Source organism: Athene noctua, chromosome 23 (genome assembly GCF_965140245.1).
Source record: "Athene noctua chromosome 23, bAthNoc1.hap1.1, whole genome shotgun sequence".
NCBI classification, from domain to species: Eukaryota; Metazoa; Chordata; class Aves; order Strigiformes; family Strigidae; genus Athene; species Athene noctua.
In genome coordinates, this window is record NC_134059.1 from 3,274,072 (window position 1) to 3,292,157 (window position 18,086).

The 18,086-nt window shown below is 68.1% G+C and overlaps 1 protein-coding gene across 2 annotated transcripts in view; it reads left to right on the plus strand.

The window, feature by feature from the left end:
* The first annotated feature begins 703 nt into the window (after positions 1-703).
* CELSR2 (cadherin EGF LAG seven-pass G-type receptor 2) overlaps positions 704-18,086 on the plus strand; it is a 29,011-nt gene continuing 11,628 nt past the window's right edge. For both annotated transcript variants that reach the window (XM_074925419.1, XM_074925418.1), the window contains exons 1-19: positions 704-4,226; positions 5,761-6,405; positions 7,524-7,746; positions 8,141-8,256; positions 9,166-9,254; positions 9,961-10,118; positions 10,213-10,376; positions 11,043-11,168; positions 11,253-11,419; positions 11,873-12,058; positions 12,186-12,299; positions 13,196-13,370; positions 14,130-14,271; positions 14,462-14,582; positions 14,669-14,852; positions 15,217-15,318; positions 15,579-15,673; positions 15,765-15,974; positions 17,132-17,315. In XM_074925419.1, the coding sequence (XP_074781520.1) occupies positions 704-4,226; positions 5,761-6,405; positions 7,524-7,746; positions 8,141-8,256; positions 9,166-9,254; positions 9,961-10,118; positions 10,213-10,376; positions 11,043-11,168; positions 11,253-11,419; positions 11,873-12,058; positions 12,186-12,299; positions 13,196-13,370; positions 14,130-14,271; positions 14,462-14,582; positions 14,669-14,852; positions 15,217-15,318; positions 15,579-15,673; positions 15,765-15,974; positions 17,132-17,315 (6,724 nt within the window). The remainder of the gene's footprint in view (positions 4,227-5,760; positions 6,406-7,523; positions 7,747-8,140; positions 8,257-9,165; positions 9,255-9,960; positions 10,119-10,212; positions 10,377-11,042; positions 11,169-11,252; positions 11,420-11,872; positions 12,059-12,185; positions 12,300-13,195; positions 13,371-14,129; positions 14,272-14,461; positions 14,583-14,668; positions 14,853-15,216; positions 15,319-15,578; positions 15,674-15,764; positions 15,975-17,131; positions 17,316-18,086) is intronic.

Consider the following 18,086-nt stretch of genomic DNA (forward strand, 5'->3'; position numbering starts at 1 on the left):
TCACACGTCCTGTGTGTCTTCTGCGTGTGCTGCATGTGTCTCATGTCCTGCGTGTCCTCTGTGTGTCCTGCGTGTGTCTCACATGTCCTGCGTGTCCTCTGTGTGTCCTGTGTGTGCTGTGTGTGTATCATGCATGTCCTGCGTGTCCTCTGCGTGTGTCTCACATGTCCTGCGTGTCCTCTGCGTGTCCTACGTGTGCTGTGTGTGTCACACATGTCCTGCGTGTCTTCTGCGTGGGCTGCGTGTGTCTCACATGTCCTGCGTGTCCTCTGCGTGTGTGCTGCGTGTGTGTCACGCATGTCCTGCACGTCGTGCTGTGCTGGGTGTGCGTGTGCTCCGTCCTTGTCCCGCGTGTGCGCGGGCCCCGCGCCTGCAGCACGCGTGTCCTCCGCGCCGGCAGCGTGTGCGGTTCACACGCGTGTGTGTGCGCGTGCAACACGCACTCCCGGGCGTCCCCGGTGCCGTTCTCCCCCCCCCCCCCCCCCCATCCCGCGCTGTCCCCGGGGCGGGCGGGACCCGCGCGTGTGCGTGCGTGTGTGTGCGCGCGCGTGTCGGGGGGGCGGCGGCTCCTTTAAGCGCGGCGCAGGTCGGTGCAGCGGCGGCCCCGCCCCGGCGGGCGCGCGCGGGCGGCGGGAGGGGCGGGAGGGGCGCAGGCGGCGGCGCGGGGCGCAGCGGGCACCGGCGGCAGCGGCCGCACCGCGCCATGGGCGCTCCGCCCGCCCGCGGGGCCGCGCTCCCGCCGCCGCCGCTGCCGCTGCTGCTGCTGCTGCTGCTGCTGCCGCTGCCCGCGCCGGGCCAGCCCCGCCGCCCGCCCCCGGGACCCGCCGGCGCCGCCGCCGGCACCTGCCCGTCCGCCGCGTTCTTGCCTCCGCTCCAGCCCCGCGGCGGCACCGGGGACAGCGGCGGCACCGGGGACAGCGGCGGAGCGGGGCCCTCGCCGAGCACCGGCGCTTCCAGCGGCACCGGGGACAGCGGCGGCGCCGGGCCCTCCCCGGTTACGGGCGGAGGCGGCGGCGGCGCTGGGACCGCACCGGGCGGCGGCAGATCCCGAGGCACCGGCGGCACCGGGAGCCCCGAGGGTGCCCAAGGCTATGGCGGCGGCCGGAGCGCTGGAGACGCTGGAGGCACTGGGAGCACTGGGAACGCTGGGAGCGCCCGAGGACGCCGGGACGCCAGGAGCGCCAGGGATACCGGACAGACTGGGGACACTGGGAACACCGGGATCCCCACGGACACCGGGAGCGCGGGGGCCGGGATTAGCGCCGGGGGTGTTGGACACACTGAGGACTCCGGGGACACCAGCGATACTGGAAGCACTGGGAAAACTGGGCAGGCCCCCAGGAGCGCCGGGAAGACGATGGGCACGGGGGATATCGAGGAGCCCCCGAGCGCGGGGGTCACCGGGAGCCCCGTGACCCGCAGCCGTTCCCGCCGGCGCCGCAGCCCCAACGCGGCGCCGCAGTTCCAGCCCTCCAGCTACCAGGCCTCGGTGGGGGAGAACCGGCCGGCGGGGACGCCGGTGACGCGGGTGACGGCGGTGGACCCCGACGAGGGGGAGGCGGGTCGGCTGCGCTACGCGATGGCCGCCCTCTTCGACAGCCGCTCCGACGCCCTTTTCGCCATGGACCCCGTCACCGGCGCCGTCACCACCGCCGCCCCCCTGGACCGGGAGAGCAAGAGCACCCATGTCTTCCGGGTGACGGCGGTGGACCACGGGACGCCCCGGCGCAGCGCCATGGCCACGCTGACGGTGACGGTGAGCGACGCCAACGACCACGACCCGGCCTTTGAGCAGCCCGAGTACAGGGAGAGCGTCCGGGAGAACCTGGAGGTGGGCTACGAGGTGCTGACGGTACGAGCCACCGACGGCGACGCCGGTCCCAACGCCAACGTCCTCTACCGGCTCCTCAACGCCGGCGGCGCCAACGAGGTCTTCGAGATCGATCCCCGCTCGGGCGTCATCCGCACCCGCGGCCCCGTGGATCGTGAAGCCGTGGAGGCCTTTGAGCTCTTGGTGGAGGCCACGGATCAGGGCCAGGAGCCGGGACCCCGCAGTGCCACGGCCACCGTCCGCATCGCCGTGGAGGACGACAACGACAACGCGCCGCAGTTCAGCGAGAAGCGTTACGTGGCGCAGGTCCCCGAGGACGTGGCGCCCAACTCGGCCGTGCTGCGGGTGACGGCCACCGACCGCGACAAGGGCAGCAACGCCCTGGTGCACTACAGCATCGTCAGCGGTAACACGCGCGGGCACTTCTACATCGACGCGCAGACGGGCGCGCTGGACGTCGTCAGCCCCTTGGACTACGAGGTCAGCAAGGAGTTCACCCTCCGGATCCGGGCGCAGGACGGCGGCCGCCCGCCCCTCTCCAACATCAGTGGCTTGGTCACCGTCCAGGTGTTGGACGTCAACGATAACGCCCCCATCTTTGTGAGTACACCCTTCCAGGCCACCGTGCTGGAGAACGTGCCGGTGGGCTACTCCGTCATCCACATTCAAGCCATCGATGCTGATTCGGGTGACAACGGCCGGTTGGTCTACACCCTCTTGGAGACCGGTGCCGGCTTCCCCTTCGCCATCAACAACAGCACCGGGTGGATCGTGGTGGCCTCCGAGCTGGACCGGGAAGTGGTGGACTTCTACAGCTTCGGGGTGGAGGCGCAGGACCAGGGTAACCCCCCCATGGCCTCCTCAGCCAGCGTCAGCGTCACCGTCCTGGATGTCAACGACAACAGCCCCGAGTTCACGCAACGGGAGTACAGCGCCCGCCTGAACGAGGACGCGGCGGTGGGCACCAGCGTCCTCACAGTCTCCGCCATCGACCGCGACGCCAACAGCGTCATCACCTACCAGATCTCCAATGGCAACACCCGCAACCGCTTCTCCATCACCAGCCAGAGCGGCGGTGGGCTCATCTCCCTCGCCCTACCCCTGGACTACAAGCTGGAGCGGCAGTACCTCCTCACCATCGCTGCCTCTGATGGCACCCGCCAGGACACGGCCCAGGTGATCGTCAACGTCACCGATGCCAACACCCACCGACCTGTCTTCCAGAGCTCCCACTACACTGTCAACATCAACGAGGACCGGCCGGTGGGCACCACAGTGGTGGTCATCAGTGCCACGGATGAGGACACGGGGGAGAATGCCCGCATCACCTACCTGATGGAGGACAGCATCCCCCAGTTCCGCATCGCCGCCGAGACGGGGGCTGTCACCACCCAGATGGAGCTGGACTACGAGGACCAGGTGTCCTACACCCTGGCCATCACAGCGCGTGACAATGGCATCCCGCAGAAGTCCGACACCACCTACCTGGAGATCCTGGTGAGCGATGTCAACGACAACGCGCCCCAGTTCCTCCGCGACTCCTACCAGGGCTCCGTCTACGAGGACGTGCCCGCCTTCACCAGCGTTCTCCAGGTGTCCGCCACCGACCGCGACTCGGGGCTCAACGGCAGAGTCTTCTACACCTTCCAAGGGGGTGATGATGGGGATGGCGACTTCATCATCGAGTCCACCTCGGGCATCGTCCGCACCTTGCGCCGTCTCGACCGGGAGAACGTGCCTCTCTACTCTCTGAGAGCGTTCGCTGTCGATAAGGGGGTCCCGGCCAAGCGGACGCCGGTGGAGATCCAAGTGACGGTGTTAGACGTCAACGACAACCCGCCCGTCTTCGAGCGTGATGAGTTCGACATCTTCGTGGAAGAGAACAGCCCCATCGGGCTAGTGGTGGCCCGAATCACGGCCACGGACCCCGATGAGGGCACCAACGCCCAAATTATGTACCAGATCGTGGAGGGCAACATCCCTGAGGTCTTCCAGCTGGATATCTTCTCCGGTGAGCTCACCGCCTTGGCCGACCTGGACTACGAGTCCAAGGCAGAGTACGTCATGGTGGTCCAAGCCACCTCGGCCCCGCTGGTCAGCCGGGCCACCGTCCACGTCCGCCTTCGCGACGCCAACGACAATAGCCCCCAACTCAAGAACTTTGAAATCCTCTTCAACAACTACATCACCAACCGCTCGGGCAGTTTCCCCGGGGGGGTCATCGGCCGCATCCCGGCCCACGACCCCGACGTCTCCGACAGCCTCACCTACGCCTTCGAGCAGGGGAACGAGCTCAACCTGGTGCTGCTGGACCCCCGGAGCGGGGACCTGCGCCTCAGCCCCGCCCTGGACAACAACCGCCCGCTGGAGGCCGTCATGAGGGTCTCCGTCTCGGGTAAGACCCCCCCATCCTGGCCTGGGGTGACTTGGAGGTCCAAGGTTTTGGCCCTCCACCCTTCTACGTGGTCCTGAGAGGTTTTGGGGGCCCACCACCCCATCTTTGGGGTTTGGGGGGGGGCAGTGGGGGTGCTGTGCCCCCTCCCCAACCCTGACATACCAGATGGAGGCAGTTGGGGGCCCCAGCACCCCCTTTGCTTTCCCACCCCCAGCTATGGCCCTGGAGTGTCTGGGGGGGTCCAGTAACCCGGTGTTGGGGGGGTTCAGGACCTTGTAGCAAGGGGTTGGGGGGCAGGACTATGTGTATGGATTTGGGGGGGGGGGTGTCCTGACACCTTGCTGTGTGTGTTCGGGGGGACACAGGACCCAGTGTGCGTTTGGGGGGGCGCAGGGCCTGTGCATGTATTTGGGGGGGGAAGAGCCTGGTGTGTGCAGGGGGGGCTGCCCTGGTACCCTTATGTGTATGTTGGGGGCGGATGGGTGAATTCTGGGGAGACTCAAGGTCCAGTGCAGTCCTTGGGGGGGGTCCGGGCACCCCAACGCGTGTGTTCCCAGAAGGCCCCAACGCTTGTATTTGGGGGGGGGGGGTGCAGACAGGGCCTGGTGTGTGTATCTGGGGGAGTTCTGGCACCCTGGCCTCTCCATCGGGGGGTCCCCAAACCCAACGCATCTGTTTGGGGGGGTCAGTGCTGGGAGGGAGCCAAGGGGGGGTTGTGCTGGCAGCGCTTGGTGTGGTTTGGGCCAGGGGGGCCGGTGGGTGCTGCCGGGGGGGTCACTTTGGGGTGGGGGAGCAGCTCCTTGGCCGCTTCCGGGCAGGGAGGGAAACTGAGTCACAGGCCACGTTGTGATGTCCCTTGTCCCAGCCGTGTGTCCCCCAACGTCCCCTGTCCCCCAGCCCCCCCCAGCCCCCCTGGCTGGGGTCCCTGTTCCAGCTGCACGAAGAGGGGGGCTCAGGACACAAAGGGTGGGGGCAGGGAGCCCCCCATGCCCAGACTGTGCTCCCCCCTCAGCGCGGGGGCAGCCGGGAGGGGAACAAAGGGTCCGGCCATAGCTGGGCCCCCGCGGCCGCAGCCATGGCAACCCCCCCGCCGGCCACCGGCCACGGACCACCGGGCAGCCCCGGCCTCCTGCCACCACCACAACCCCCCATCCCCACCCCGGCATCACCCCTTTCTCCCTCCCCCCCGGTTGCCCCCTACCCGTCCGTCCCCACGCTGCCTCCGTCCATCTGTCCGCCCACCGCCCGCTCCCCATCTGTCCCACATCCCACTGCCCCTCATCCTGCCTGGGAGGAGGAGGAGGAAGAGCAGGAGGAGGAAGGTGGGTGCCCCCAGTGCTGGGCAGAGCCTTCCCCCGCCCCCCACGGTGGGGTACCCCCCCCACCCCACGGTGCTGCCGACTGAGCTGGGAGGACACGTGCCCCGTGGCCAGGTGGCCGAGCAGGACGGGTGCCCCGTCACCACCACTTGTCCCCGTCCCGTGGTGGCCCGGAGCTGTCACTGACCCCCTCCCCATCTGTGTGTCCCCCCCAGACGGGGTCCACAGCGCGACGGCCCAGTGCACGCTGCGGGTGACGGTCATCACGGACGAGATGTTGAGCAACAGCATCACCCTCCGCTTGGCCGACATGTCCCAGGAGCGGTTCCTCTCCCCGCTGCTCAGCCGCTTCCTGGAGGGGGTGGCAGCCGTCCTGGCCGCCCCCCGTCACCGCGTCGTCCTCTTCAACATCCAAACGGACACGGACGTGGGGACCGCCCGGATCCTCAACGTCAGCCTCTCGGTGCTGCTGCCCGCCTCGGGGCACGGCGCCCGGTTCTTCTCCTCCGAGGAGCTGCAGGAGCGGCTCTACCTCAACCGCTCGCTGCTGGCCGCCATCTCGGCCCAGCGGGTCCTGCCCTTCGACGACAACATCTGCCTGCGGGAGCCCTGCGAGAACTACATGCGCTGCGTCTCCGTCCTCCAGTTCGACAGCTCGGCGCCCTTCCTCGCCTCCGACACCATCCTCTTCCGCCCCATCCATCCCGTCACCGGCCTGCGCTGCCGCTGCCCGCCTGGTTTCACCGGCGACTACTGCGAGACGGAGATCGACCTCTGCTACTCCAGCCCCTGCGGCAGCAACGGGCGGTGCCGGAGCCGTGAGGGCGGCTACACCTGCGAGTGCCACGAGGATTTCACCGGTGAGAGCGCGTCGCCTCCCTCCCTTGGCTGTCCCTGGTGTCACCTTGTCCCCTTCGGCCCTCCCGCGGTTGTCCTGGCATCTCGGTGTCTGTCCTTCAGCCATCCCCCGTTCCCGTCCCCAGCATCGCTTCATCCCGCTCTCGTCCTCCATCATCCATCGGCCTTCATCCCCTTCCTCGCCCGCCTTCCTCATCGAGCCTTTCCTCTGCCGCCCCTCCACCATCCATCGTGGTCACGCTGCTGCCCTTGGCCCTCCCTCACCCTGTCCTTCCTCAGCTGTCGCTCAGTCAGCCTTCCTCCCTCCCTCCTCTCCTCTTCCTTCCCTCCTTCCCTCCCTCCCTCCTCCCCTCTTCTCTCCCTCCCTCCTTCTCTCCCTCCCTCCTCCCTTCCTCTTCAGTCCCTCCCTCCCTCTCTCCATCCCTCCTCCCTCCCTCCCTCCTCCTCTTTGTCTCCAACACCTTTATCTTCTTCCTCTCTTCCATCTCTTCACCTTCCTCCCTCCTCTCTCCATCCCACTCCTCTGCCCCCCTATTCAGGGGGAATAGCGTGAGACCTCCCCCATGCTTCCCTCCCTGTCCCCCCATCCTCCCATCACCCTCCATGTCAGGTCCCCTCTCCCTGTCCCCTCTGTCCCTCCACCCCAGTGAGGTCCCTGCGGGAGGTCGGTGGGAGGTGACAACATGGGGTCACTGGTGGGGGCGGAGCCTGGGGGACACCCTGGGGACACCCCGGTGTGCAGGGACACCCTGTCCCCACCGTGGTGGCCCGGCCATCTGCTTCCCACCACAGCTGGCCAGGGGACACACACACGGTCACTGTGAGACTGGTGACACTGGGGACAGCCCTCACCCGCCCTGGGGACCCCTTGGCACCCCACGGGACACCTTGGGGGAGGGGGGGTACCAGCTGGTGGAGGAGGGGATGCTGGGGGGGTGTGAGGGGTTTGACTCAGTTGCCATGGCGATGGGAGGCAGTTACCATGGTAATGGAGCTGGGGATAAAGCCACTCTGGAGCTGATGGGGGGGGATGGGAGAGGGGACCCCCCCCCCCTGCCATTTTGGGGGTGCCGGGGGGTGCCCTGGGCATGGTGCTGGATGTCAACTGGTCCTCACACAGGGGAACGCTGCGAGTTGAGCGCCCGGGGGGGCCGCTGCTCCCCGGGGGTCTGCCGCAACGGGGGGACCTGCCTCAACCTGCTGGTGGGGGGGTTCCGCTGCCAGTGCCCCCCCGGGCACTACGAGAAACCCTTCTGCACCATGAGCACCCGCAGCTTCCCCCCGCGCTCCTTCCTCACCTTCCGCGGCCTCCGCCAGCGCTTCCACTTCACCCTCGCCCTGACGTGAGCCCCCGGGGGGGGGACAAAGGGGCCTTGGGTGGGGTGGGGGTGAGGGGTGTCCCGGGGGCATCACCTGGGGCGGGAGGGGGGTGTGTCCCGTGGGCATTGGATGGGTGGGGTGATGGGTACCCCATAGGCATCATCTGGGGCGATGGGGTTTGGGGTGATGGGTGCCCCATGGGCACGGGGGGGGGGACAAGGGGGCGTGGGGTGGTGACCCCTTGGCATGGGGACAGTGAGGTGGGGGCACCCCGTGGGGGCAGTGGGTCAGGAGGTGATGGGTGCCAGTGTATCCCGGTGGGTCAGGGAGCTGTGGGGGTGGCGGGGCACATTGGGGGGGACACGGGGGGGGGGGCAGGGGACGATGGGCAGAGCCTGGCACTCGTCCCCGCGCCAGGTTTGCCACCAAGGAGCGGGACGGGCTCCTGCTCTACAACGGGCGCTTCAACGAGAAGCACGACTTCGTGGCGCTGGAGATCGTGGGCGAGCAGGTCCAGCTCAGCTTCTCGGCAGGTACCGGCACCGCGCCCGCCGCGCCCCGCCACGGCATCCCCGGCATCCGCTGCCGGGCCCCGCGGCCCCACGCCGCCTGGTGCTGCCTGGCACTGCCTGGCACTGCCTCCCTGGCACTGCGCCCCTCGCACTGCATCCCGGGCACTGCCTGGCACTGCCTCCCTGATACAGTGTCCCATGTGTTACACCCCTGGCGCTGCATCCCAGGCTGTACCTCCCTGGCACTGCTTGGCACTGCATCCTGGGCACTGGATCCTGGGCTGTACATCCCCAGCACTGCTTGGCACTGCATCCCATGTGTTACATCACTGGCACTGCATCCCTAGTGCTGCATCCCAGGCCATACATCCCCAGCACTGCTTGGCACTGCATCCCTGGCACTGCACTCCAGGCATCACATCCTGGGCACTGCGTACCATGTGGTACGTCCCTGGCACTGCATCTTGGGCCGTACATCCCTGGCACTGCCTGGTGCTGCATCCCTGGCTCTGCGTCTTGGGCATCGCATCCTGGGCACTGCATCCCATGTGTCACATCCCAGGCACTGCATCTTGGCACTGCATCCTGTGCATAGTATCCCTGACACTGCATCCTGGGCGCTGCATTCTGTGTGTTGCATCCCTGGCACTGCATGGGGCTGTACATCCCTAGCACTGCATCCTGGCACTCCCTGGCACTGCATCCTGGGCATCTCATCCCCGCCACTGCCTGGCTGCATCCCTGGCACTGCCCCCCATCCTGGGCACTGCCCCCCATCCTGGGCACTGCCTGGCACTGCATCCCGGGCATCCCACCCCTGGCACTGCTCCCCTCGCACTGCAGCCCTGGCACCCTCATCCCTCCGATCCCCCCCCAGCCCCATTCCCCCTCCCCGGGCTGTGCCCACTGCCCAAAAGCTGGTGCCCACAGGCGAGACCACCACCACGGTGTCACCCTTCGTGCCGGGTGGTGTCAGCGACGGGCAGTGGCACCGGGTCCAGCTCCACTACTACAACAAGGTGGGGGCGCCCCAGGGGACACGAAGAGGGGGGGAAATGAGGGGTGGAGTGGGGTGAGGTTTGGGGGGGACAGAGAAGGAGAGGATGGAGGGTGAGGAGCTGGGGGGATAGGCATGGAAAGGGGGGATTTAAGGGGGGCAGAGATGGAGGGGAGCAGGGAGGGGGTTTTGGGGGGGATGGAGGGAAGTAGGGAGGGGGTTTAGGAGATGGAGGAAGAGGAGATGGAGGGTGGGGGTTTTGAGGGGAGTGGGGTGGGGGTTTGGGGGTCTGGAGCAGATGGAGGGTGGGGGTTTGGGGGGGCAGGAATGAAGGGGATCAGGGAAGGGGGTCTGGGGGGGTGGGGGGATGGAGGGGAGGGAGGGATGGGGGGCTTGTGGAATGGAAGAATAGGGGAAGGAGGGATGGAGGGGAGCATGGTGGGGATTTGGGGGGACAAGAAGAGGGGATGGGGAGCAAGAGGAGCAGGGTGGGGCTCTGGGGGGGATGGAGGGGAGCAGGAAGGGGGTTTGGAGGATGGAGGGATGGGGGAGCAGGGTGGGGGTCTGGGGGAACAGAAGGAGAGGAGATGGAGGGGGGCAGGATGGGGATTTGGAGGGATGGGGGAGTGGGGTGGGAGTTTGTGGGGGCCGGGGGGGGAAGAGGGAGGATGAGGAGCGGGATGAAGGCTGGGGGCAGCAGGGGCCCACGGCTCGGGTGTTGTCCCCAGCCGGTGCTGGGGCGGTCGGGGCTGCCCCAGGGCCCCTCGGAGCAGAAGGTGGCCGTGGTGACAGTGGACGACTGCGACACCGGCATGGCCCTGCGCTTCGGCCCCGTCCTGGGCAACTACTCCTGCGCCGCCCAGGGCACCCAGTCCGGCAGCAAGAAGTAAGGGTGGGAGGGGGTGTGGGTGGGTGTCCCTGGGGTCCTCGTGGGTTGGGAAATGGGTCCCTCGGGGTCGGTGACGGTGGGTGCTGTGCAGGTCGCTGGATCTGACGGGGCCGCTGCTGTTGGGCGGCGTGCCCACCCTGCCCGAGAGCTTCCCCATCCGCAGCCGGCAGTTTGTGGGGTGCATGAGGCACCTCCACATCGACCAGCGCCCCGTCGACATGGCCGCCTTCATCGCCAACAACGGCACCCTGCCCGGTGTGGGGCGGGGGGCTGGGGGGGGCACAGCGGGGCGGGCAGGGGGCTGGGGCAATGGCTGGGGATGGGGGGTAGAGGGTTGGGGGGTGTCAGGGGGTGGGGATGGATGGGGGCTGTGCCCCCTGGGCATGGAAAAGGGGGTGTGGGGTTACGGCGTGCCAGGGGTATGGGGTTGGAGGGGGAGCCAGGGGGCACGGGGCTGGGCAGTGCTTGGGGGGGGGGGGGGGTCTCTGTGCCCCCTGGTCATGAGAACATGGGGCTGGGGGGTGTGGGGTAAAGGGGGGGCCAGGGATGTGGGGCTGGATGGGGGGCCAGGGGGGGTATGGGAAGGTGGCCGTGGGGACGTGGGGTCAGGGGGTGCCAGGGATGGAGGGGATCGAGGGCATGTGGGGCCGGGGCAGTGCCTGGGGGGTCTCTGTGCCCTCTGGGCACGGGGCTGGGGCTTATGGGGCCAGTGGGGTGTGAGGGTGTGGGGCTGGACAAGGGTCTGGGGGTGGCACCGTGCTGGAGAATGGCCCAAGGGGGACTTTGGGACCTAGTGCCCGAGGGTCTCGGTGCCCCCCGAGCAGGGCGATGTGGGGCTGGGGCATGCCAGGCCGTGGGGCTGTGCTGGGGGTCCTGGGTGATGGGGGGGGGTTCGAGCCCCTCGGTCCCCCCCCGCTCCAGGCTGCCCTGCCAAGAAAACGCTGTGTGACGCCAGCACGTGCCACAACGGTGGCACCTGCGTGCACGAGTGGGACAGCTTCAGCTGCCGCTGCCCGCTGGGCTTCGGGGGCAAGACCTGCCAGGAAGGTACCGGGGTGGGGGGACACCGGGGTGGGCATGGGGGCGGTTCTGGGGGGGTCAGCACCCACCCCACGCCCCGTCTCCCCGCAGAGATGGCGAGTCCCCAGCGGTTCCTGGGCAGCAGCCGCCTGTCCTGGAGCGGGCTGGCGCTGCCCATCACCCTGCCCTGGCACCTGGGGCTGATGTTCCGCACCCGCCACCCCCGGGGGCTGCTGCTGCGGGCTAGTGCTGGCCCCAGGGCCACCCTCACCCTCCAGGTGTGCCCCATGGGGACGGGGGGGGGAGTATGGCCATGGCGGGGGGGTGGCATGGGGTGGGTGGCATAGGGGGTATTGCCCCGGGGGGCAATGCCAGGGGGGGATATTGTCCTTCGGGGGTATTTCTCTTGGCACGGAGTTATTGCCCGGGGTGGGGGTATTTCCCTGAGGGGTATTTGCTTGGGGGGTGTATTGCTGTGATGACCTTACCCTTGGGGGGGGTATTGTCCTCGAGGGGGGGTATTGCCCTGGTGATGGGGGGTGGCAGTGCCAAGGAGGTGCCACCCTTGGTGGGGGTATTGCCCTTTGGGGGGTGATGGCCTGGGGGACAGTGTTGGGGGGGACATTCCCCTTGGAGGAGGGGGCTGTCCCTGGGGGGGTGGGGGTGCCCTGGGGGCAGTGCCAGGGGTGTCCCCCCCCCACTTTGGGGTGCACTGACATCCCTCCCGGCAGCTGAGCGAGGGGCAGGCGGAGGCGGGTGTCTGGCAGGGGGGGTCCCGCCTGGCCTGGCTGCGGCTGCCCCACGCCAAGGTCAACGACGGCGACTGGCACCACCTCCAGCTGGAGCTGCGGGGGGCCCCCGGCCGGCCCCCCCCCGCCACCCTCCTCCTCCTCGCCCTCGACTACGGCCGCCACCAGGTAGCCTGGGACCCCAGGGTGGGGAAACTGAGGCACGGGGCGGGCACCCTGCCCTGCTCACCCCAGGGGTGCCACCATGGCACCCACGGGTGTCTCTGTGCTCCCCCCGCCCCCCCCGTGCCCGCAGGCGGTGGCCGATGTGGCCGGGGAGCTGCAGGGGCTGCGGCTGCGGACGCTGAGCGTGGGGGGGCTGGCGGGCGACGGTGGCACCGTGGAACAGGGCTTCCGCGGCTGCCTGCAGGTACGGGCAGGGGCGGGGGGGCACGGGCTGGGACAGTGGGCGTATGGGCACGGGGGTGGTGGCAAAGGGACGAGGGGGTGTGGGGACAGGGCGTAGGGTGTGGGGCATGGTGGTGGGGACATGGGGACAGGGCGAGGGGGCATGGGGACAGGAGGGGGCATGGGTATGGGCACAGGATGTGGGGACATGGTCATGAGGGGGGCACAGACATGGGCACCGGGACCTGGGCACAGGGCGTGGGGACATGGTTCAAGACATGGGGACATGGCAGCAGGGGCATGGACGTGGGCACAGGGACATGGGCACAGTGCATGGGGACATCGAATGGAGACAGGGACACAGGGCCATGCACATGGGTGTCTGGCCTGGGGACAGGGGACGTCATGGGCAGGGGGACATTGGTTGCATATGGGGATGTGGGCACGGGGACAGGGGTATGAGCACAGGCACGGGGACGTGGGACATTTGGGCACGGGGACACGGGGCTTGGGGATGGGGCATATGGCCACAGGGGTGGTGGCAGAGGGGCAGGGGGGTGTGGTCTTGGGGACATGGCACAGAGTGCGGGGACATGGGCACGGCGGTGGGGACATGGCACAGGGCACGGGGACATGGGCACGGCGGTGGGGGCCAGGGGCACTGCCACAGGGATGTGGGGACACTGAATGGGGACATGGGACATTTGGGCACCAGGGATGGGGACAGGCATGGGGACATGGGGACAGGGGGCACATGGGCCACAGGGACATGACCCTGGGGTCTGGGCATGGGGACAGGGACACGGGCACAGGCGTAACTCCGGGGGGGGGGGAGGGGTACACTGACGTGGGGACGGGGGTGTCACGGCGCGGGAACCCGAGTCACGGCGGGGGGGTGACGATGCGGCGGTGCCACAGGGCGTGCGCGTGGGCGAGACGGCGGCCAGCGCGGTGTCCCTGAGCGTGGCACAGGCGGCGCGGGTCAACGTGGAGGGGGGCTGCGCCCTGCCCGACCCCTGCGACTCGGGGCCCTGCCCCCCCCACAGCTACTGCAGCGACGACTGGGACAGCTTCTCCTGCCGCTGCCACCCCGGTGAGCGCCTGGGGACACCGCGGGGACATCACCCCTGCCACTGCCACCCCTGCTGCTGCCACCCCCAGTGCCACCACCTCTGGCACTGCCACCCCCGGTGCCACCACCCCTGCCTCTGCCACCCCTGCCGCTGCCACCCCTGGTGCCACCACCCCTGCCGCTGCCACTCCTGCCACTGCCACCCCTGGTGCTACCACCCCCCAACACCGCTGCCACTGGCATGGCCACCTTCTCTGGGCACTGCCAACCCCCTTGTCACTGTCCCCAAGGTGCTGCCACCCCCCGTCACTGTCACTTGGGCACTGCCAGCCGCCCCCCCCCGGCACAGCCCCCAGTGTTTTGCAGCCCTCTCTGGGCACTGTCACCTCTGTTACGGTCCCCAGGGCGCTGCCACCCTCCCTGGTCACCCCCCCATCATTGTCCCCAATGTCCCATCACCCCTGTCGCCATCTACATGGCACTGCCACCTCCCTGGACACCACCATCTCCTTGTCACTGTCCCCAGGGCACTGCCACTCTCCCTGGGCACTGCTACTCCACTGTCATTGTCCCCAGTGCGCTGCCACCCACCTGTCACTGTCTCTTAGTCACTGCCACACCCCCTGTCACTGTCCCCAGGGCACTGCCACCCTCCCTGGGCACTGCCAGCTCTGTCACTCTTCCCTGGGCACTGCCACCTGCTTGTCACTGTCCCCAGGGCACTACCACCCCCATCCCCACGTGGCACTGCCACTCTCCCCTGGTGTCACCCCCTCCCAGGTTACTTCGGTGACAGCTGCGTCAGCGCTTGCGCCCTCAACCCCTGCCAGGCCCCGGCCACCTGCACCCGCAAGCCGGGCTCGGCTCACGGTTACACCTGCGAGTGTCCCCAAGGTCACTTCGGTCCCTACTGCGAGCACAAGTGAGTGACACTGAGGGACGGACACGCGCGAGTGCGACGGGCGCCCAGACGGGCGCCCGTCGCACTCGCGCGTGCCCGTCCCTCTCGCTGGGTCTTTGGGGACATGCAATAGGGGACAGGGTGGGCGTGACAGGGTAGCAGTGCCAGCCTTGGGGACCGTGCCACACGTCATATGGTGTCACCCGGGCAGGGAGGCCCAGCCGTGCCCACGGGGTTGGTGGGGCCACCCCACTTGTGGCCCCTGCAGCTGCGACGTCACCAAAGGCTTCGACCCCGACTGCAACAAGACGACGGGCGAGTGTCGCTGCAAGGTGAGGCCTTGTCCCCAAGGGCACATCCCCGGTGGCCCTCAGGGGACAGGGACACCAAAATTGTGACACATACCCCCCACACACAGGAGAACCACTACCGGCCGGCGGGCAGCGATTCCTGCCTGCTCTGCGACTGTTACCCCACCGGGTCCCTGTCCCGCCTCTGCGATGCCACCAGCGGGCAGTGTCCCTGCAAGGCCGGTGTCATCGGCCGCCACTGTGACCGCTGTGACAATCCCTTTGCCGAGGTGACGTCCAGTGGCTGTGAAGGTGGGTGACGGGCACCGGGTGACACTGTCACCCTGCTGTCAGTCTGGGTGCTGGCAACAAGCTGCCACCCTGTGTTGCCCTGTTGTCACCCTGCTGTCACCTCTGTGTCATCCTGCTGTCTCCTTTATGTCACCGTGGGTGCCAGCAACAAAGTGCCACTCCCATCTCCCTGCTGTCACCCTATGTCACCTTGCTATCACTGTGCTGTCACCTTGGGTGCAAGTGACTGAGTGCCACTCCTGTCGCCCTATGTCACCCTGCTGTCTTCTTGATGTCACCCTGGGTGCCAGCAACTGGGTGCCCCTGCTGTCACGCCATGTCACCCTGCTGTCACCCTGGCATGACACCCTGCTTTGTCCCGCAGTCAACTACGACAGCTGTCCCCGTGCCATCGAGGCTGGCATTTGGTGGCCCCGCACCCGCTTTGGGCTGCCGGCGGCTGCCCCCTGCCCCAAGGGATCTGTCGGTAGGTGGGGGAATTGCAGGGACAGGATCGGGGGTGGCACCGTGGTGGCACTACTGAGGTGGGGGGACACGTGACACCGTGATGGCACTTCTAGGACAGGGACAGGGTTGTGACACCATGGTGGCACTGCTGGGACAGAGCTTGACGCCACCGATGGGATGGAGCTAGGGTGGGGTGACCCCACGGTGTCACTGCTGGGCTGGGGAAGGGGTGGTGGCGGTGACCCCACCGTGTCACCCCTTGGGCCACCGTCCCCGCAGGCACAGCGCTGCGGCACTGCGACGAGCACAAGGGCTGGCTGCCCCCCAACCTCTTCAACTGCAGCTCCTTGGCCTTCGCCGCCCTCCGCGCCTGGGTGAGCGTCCTCGGGGGCTGGGGTGGGGACGCACGCGCACGCGCACACACACGCGTCGCAGCGTCACCCCCGTCCCGCCGCGTCCTCGCAGGCGGAACGACTGGCGCGGAACGAGTCGGCGCTGGACCCGGCGCAGTCGCGGCGCGTGGCCCTGCAGCTGCACGACGCCACTCGCCGCACCCCGGCCTACTTCGGCAGCGACCTGCGCCTGGCCTACCGCCTGGCCAGCCGCCTGCTGCAGCACGAGAGCGCCCAGCGCGGCTTCCGCCTCGCCGCCACCCAGGACGTCCACTTCACCGAGGTGCGGGGGGGCGCCGGGGCGAGGGGCACCCTCCCAGGGTGGGGTGGTGGATGCCAGGGTGAGGGGCAGCCTGGAGAGAGGGGGACAGGGCACCTCCTCCACGCCTGAGGGTGCAGGGGAGCATGGCGGAGAGGAGGAGGCCTGATGCCGGGGTGAGGGGCACCCTCAGGGCAGGGCTGGTGCAGGAGCCCAGGTGCCGGGGGGGTGGGCACCGTCTCAGGGTGGGGTGGTGGGTGCCGGAGTGAGGCGCAGCCTGGAGAAAGGGGGACAGGGTGCCCCTTCCACAGCTTGAGCAGAGGTGGGTGGAGGAGGCCTGAGGCCAGGGTGAGGGGCACCCTCTCAGGGTAGTTTTGTGGATGCCGGGGTGATGGGCAGCCTGTAGGAAGGGGACAGGGTGCCCCTTACATGGCTTCGTGTAGAAAGAAAATATGGGTGGGTGGAGGAGGCCTGATGCCAGGGGGATGGGCAGCCAGGAGAAAGGGGGACAGGGCGAGGCCTGATGCCAGGGTGAGGGGCACCCTCAGGGCAGGGTTGGTCAGGAGCCCAGATGCCAGGGGGGTGGGCAGCCCTTAGAAGGGTGCTGGGGTGCCCTTTCCATGGGCTGAGCTGCAGGGGGGTGGGGGGGGGTGGACGAGGCTTGAGGCCAGGGGGACGGGCACCCTCTTGGCGGGGTTGCTGCGTCCGCAGGCAGATGCTTGGAGAGGGGGGGTGGGGGGCGGGCTGGCTGTGCCGGGGTGCCCCCTCCCCTTGAGCTGCAGGGGAGCGTGGGCTGGTGGCAGGAGGCCCGACGCCAGGGTGATGGGCAGCCTGTCAGAAGTGGGGTGCTGGTGCACACTGGGGCAGGGAGTGCCGGGGAGCAGCTGGCAGGGCCAGGGCACCTCCTCCGTGCCCTGCTCCGCAGGGAACCGCTGGGCGGTATGTGGGGTGGGCTCAGAGCCCCCCTCCTGCCAGCCCAGATGCCAGGGGGATGGGCACCCCCTCAACTCACTGGCGTGGTGGCGGGGACGGGGGGGGAGTGTACAGCTGTCGGTGTCGGGGTACCCCCAACCCACAGAGCCTTGCAGGGAAGCGGAACAGGGTGAGGGAGAGACCCCCCCCGCCCAGATCCCGGGGTGACGGTCGCCCTGCGGCGCTGCCCACCCTGCCCGTCCCGGCAGAACCTGCTGCGGGTGGGCAGTGCCCTGCTGGACACCAGTAACAAGCGGCACTGGGAGCTGATCCAGCAGACGGAGGGGGGCACGGCCTGGCTGCTGAAGCACTTCGAGGACTACGCCAGCGCCCTGGCGCAGAACATGCCCCAGACCTACCTCAGCCCCTTCACCATCGTCACCCCCAACATCGGTGAGCGGGGACCCCCGGGGATGAGAACACGCGTGTGCTCAAGGAGGGGAGTGCTGGGGACGTGTGTGTTCTGGGGACATGGATATGTGCCTGGGGACATGGGCATGGGTGTGTTGGGGACATGCGTGTGTGCTGGGGACATGGGTGTGCACTGGGGACATGTGTGTGTGCTGGGGACATGGGTGTGGGTGTGCCTGGGAGATGTGTGTGCCTGGGCACATACATGTCCCCAAGAACATGTGTGTACTTGGGGACATGTGTGTGCCCAAGGAATGTGTGTGTGCCTGGGGACATGCATGTGCCCAAGGACACATGTGGCTGGGGGCATGGACATGCGTGTGCCTGGGGACACATGTGAGCTGGAAACATGTTTGAGCTGAGAACATGTGTGTGCCTGGGAACATGTGAGCTTGGGGGACATGGCATGTCCCCAAAGACACGTGTGTGCTGGGGACATGGACATGCATGTGCCTGAGGACATGCATGTGCTCAAGGACATGTGTGCCCAGGAGACATGTGTGTGCCCAAGGAGATGTGTGTATGTGCTGGGGACACATGTGTGCCCAAGGAACATGGGTGTATGCTGGGGACACGTGTGTGTGCCTGGGGACATGGGCATGGGTGTGCCTGGGAGATGTGTGTGCCTGGGGACATACGTGTCCCCAAGAACATGTGTGTGCTAGGGGGACATGTTTGTGCCTGGGAACATGTGAGCTTGGGGGACATGGCATGTGCCCAAGGACACATGTGTGCTGGGGACATGGACATGCG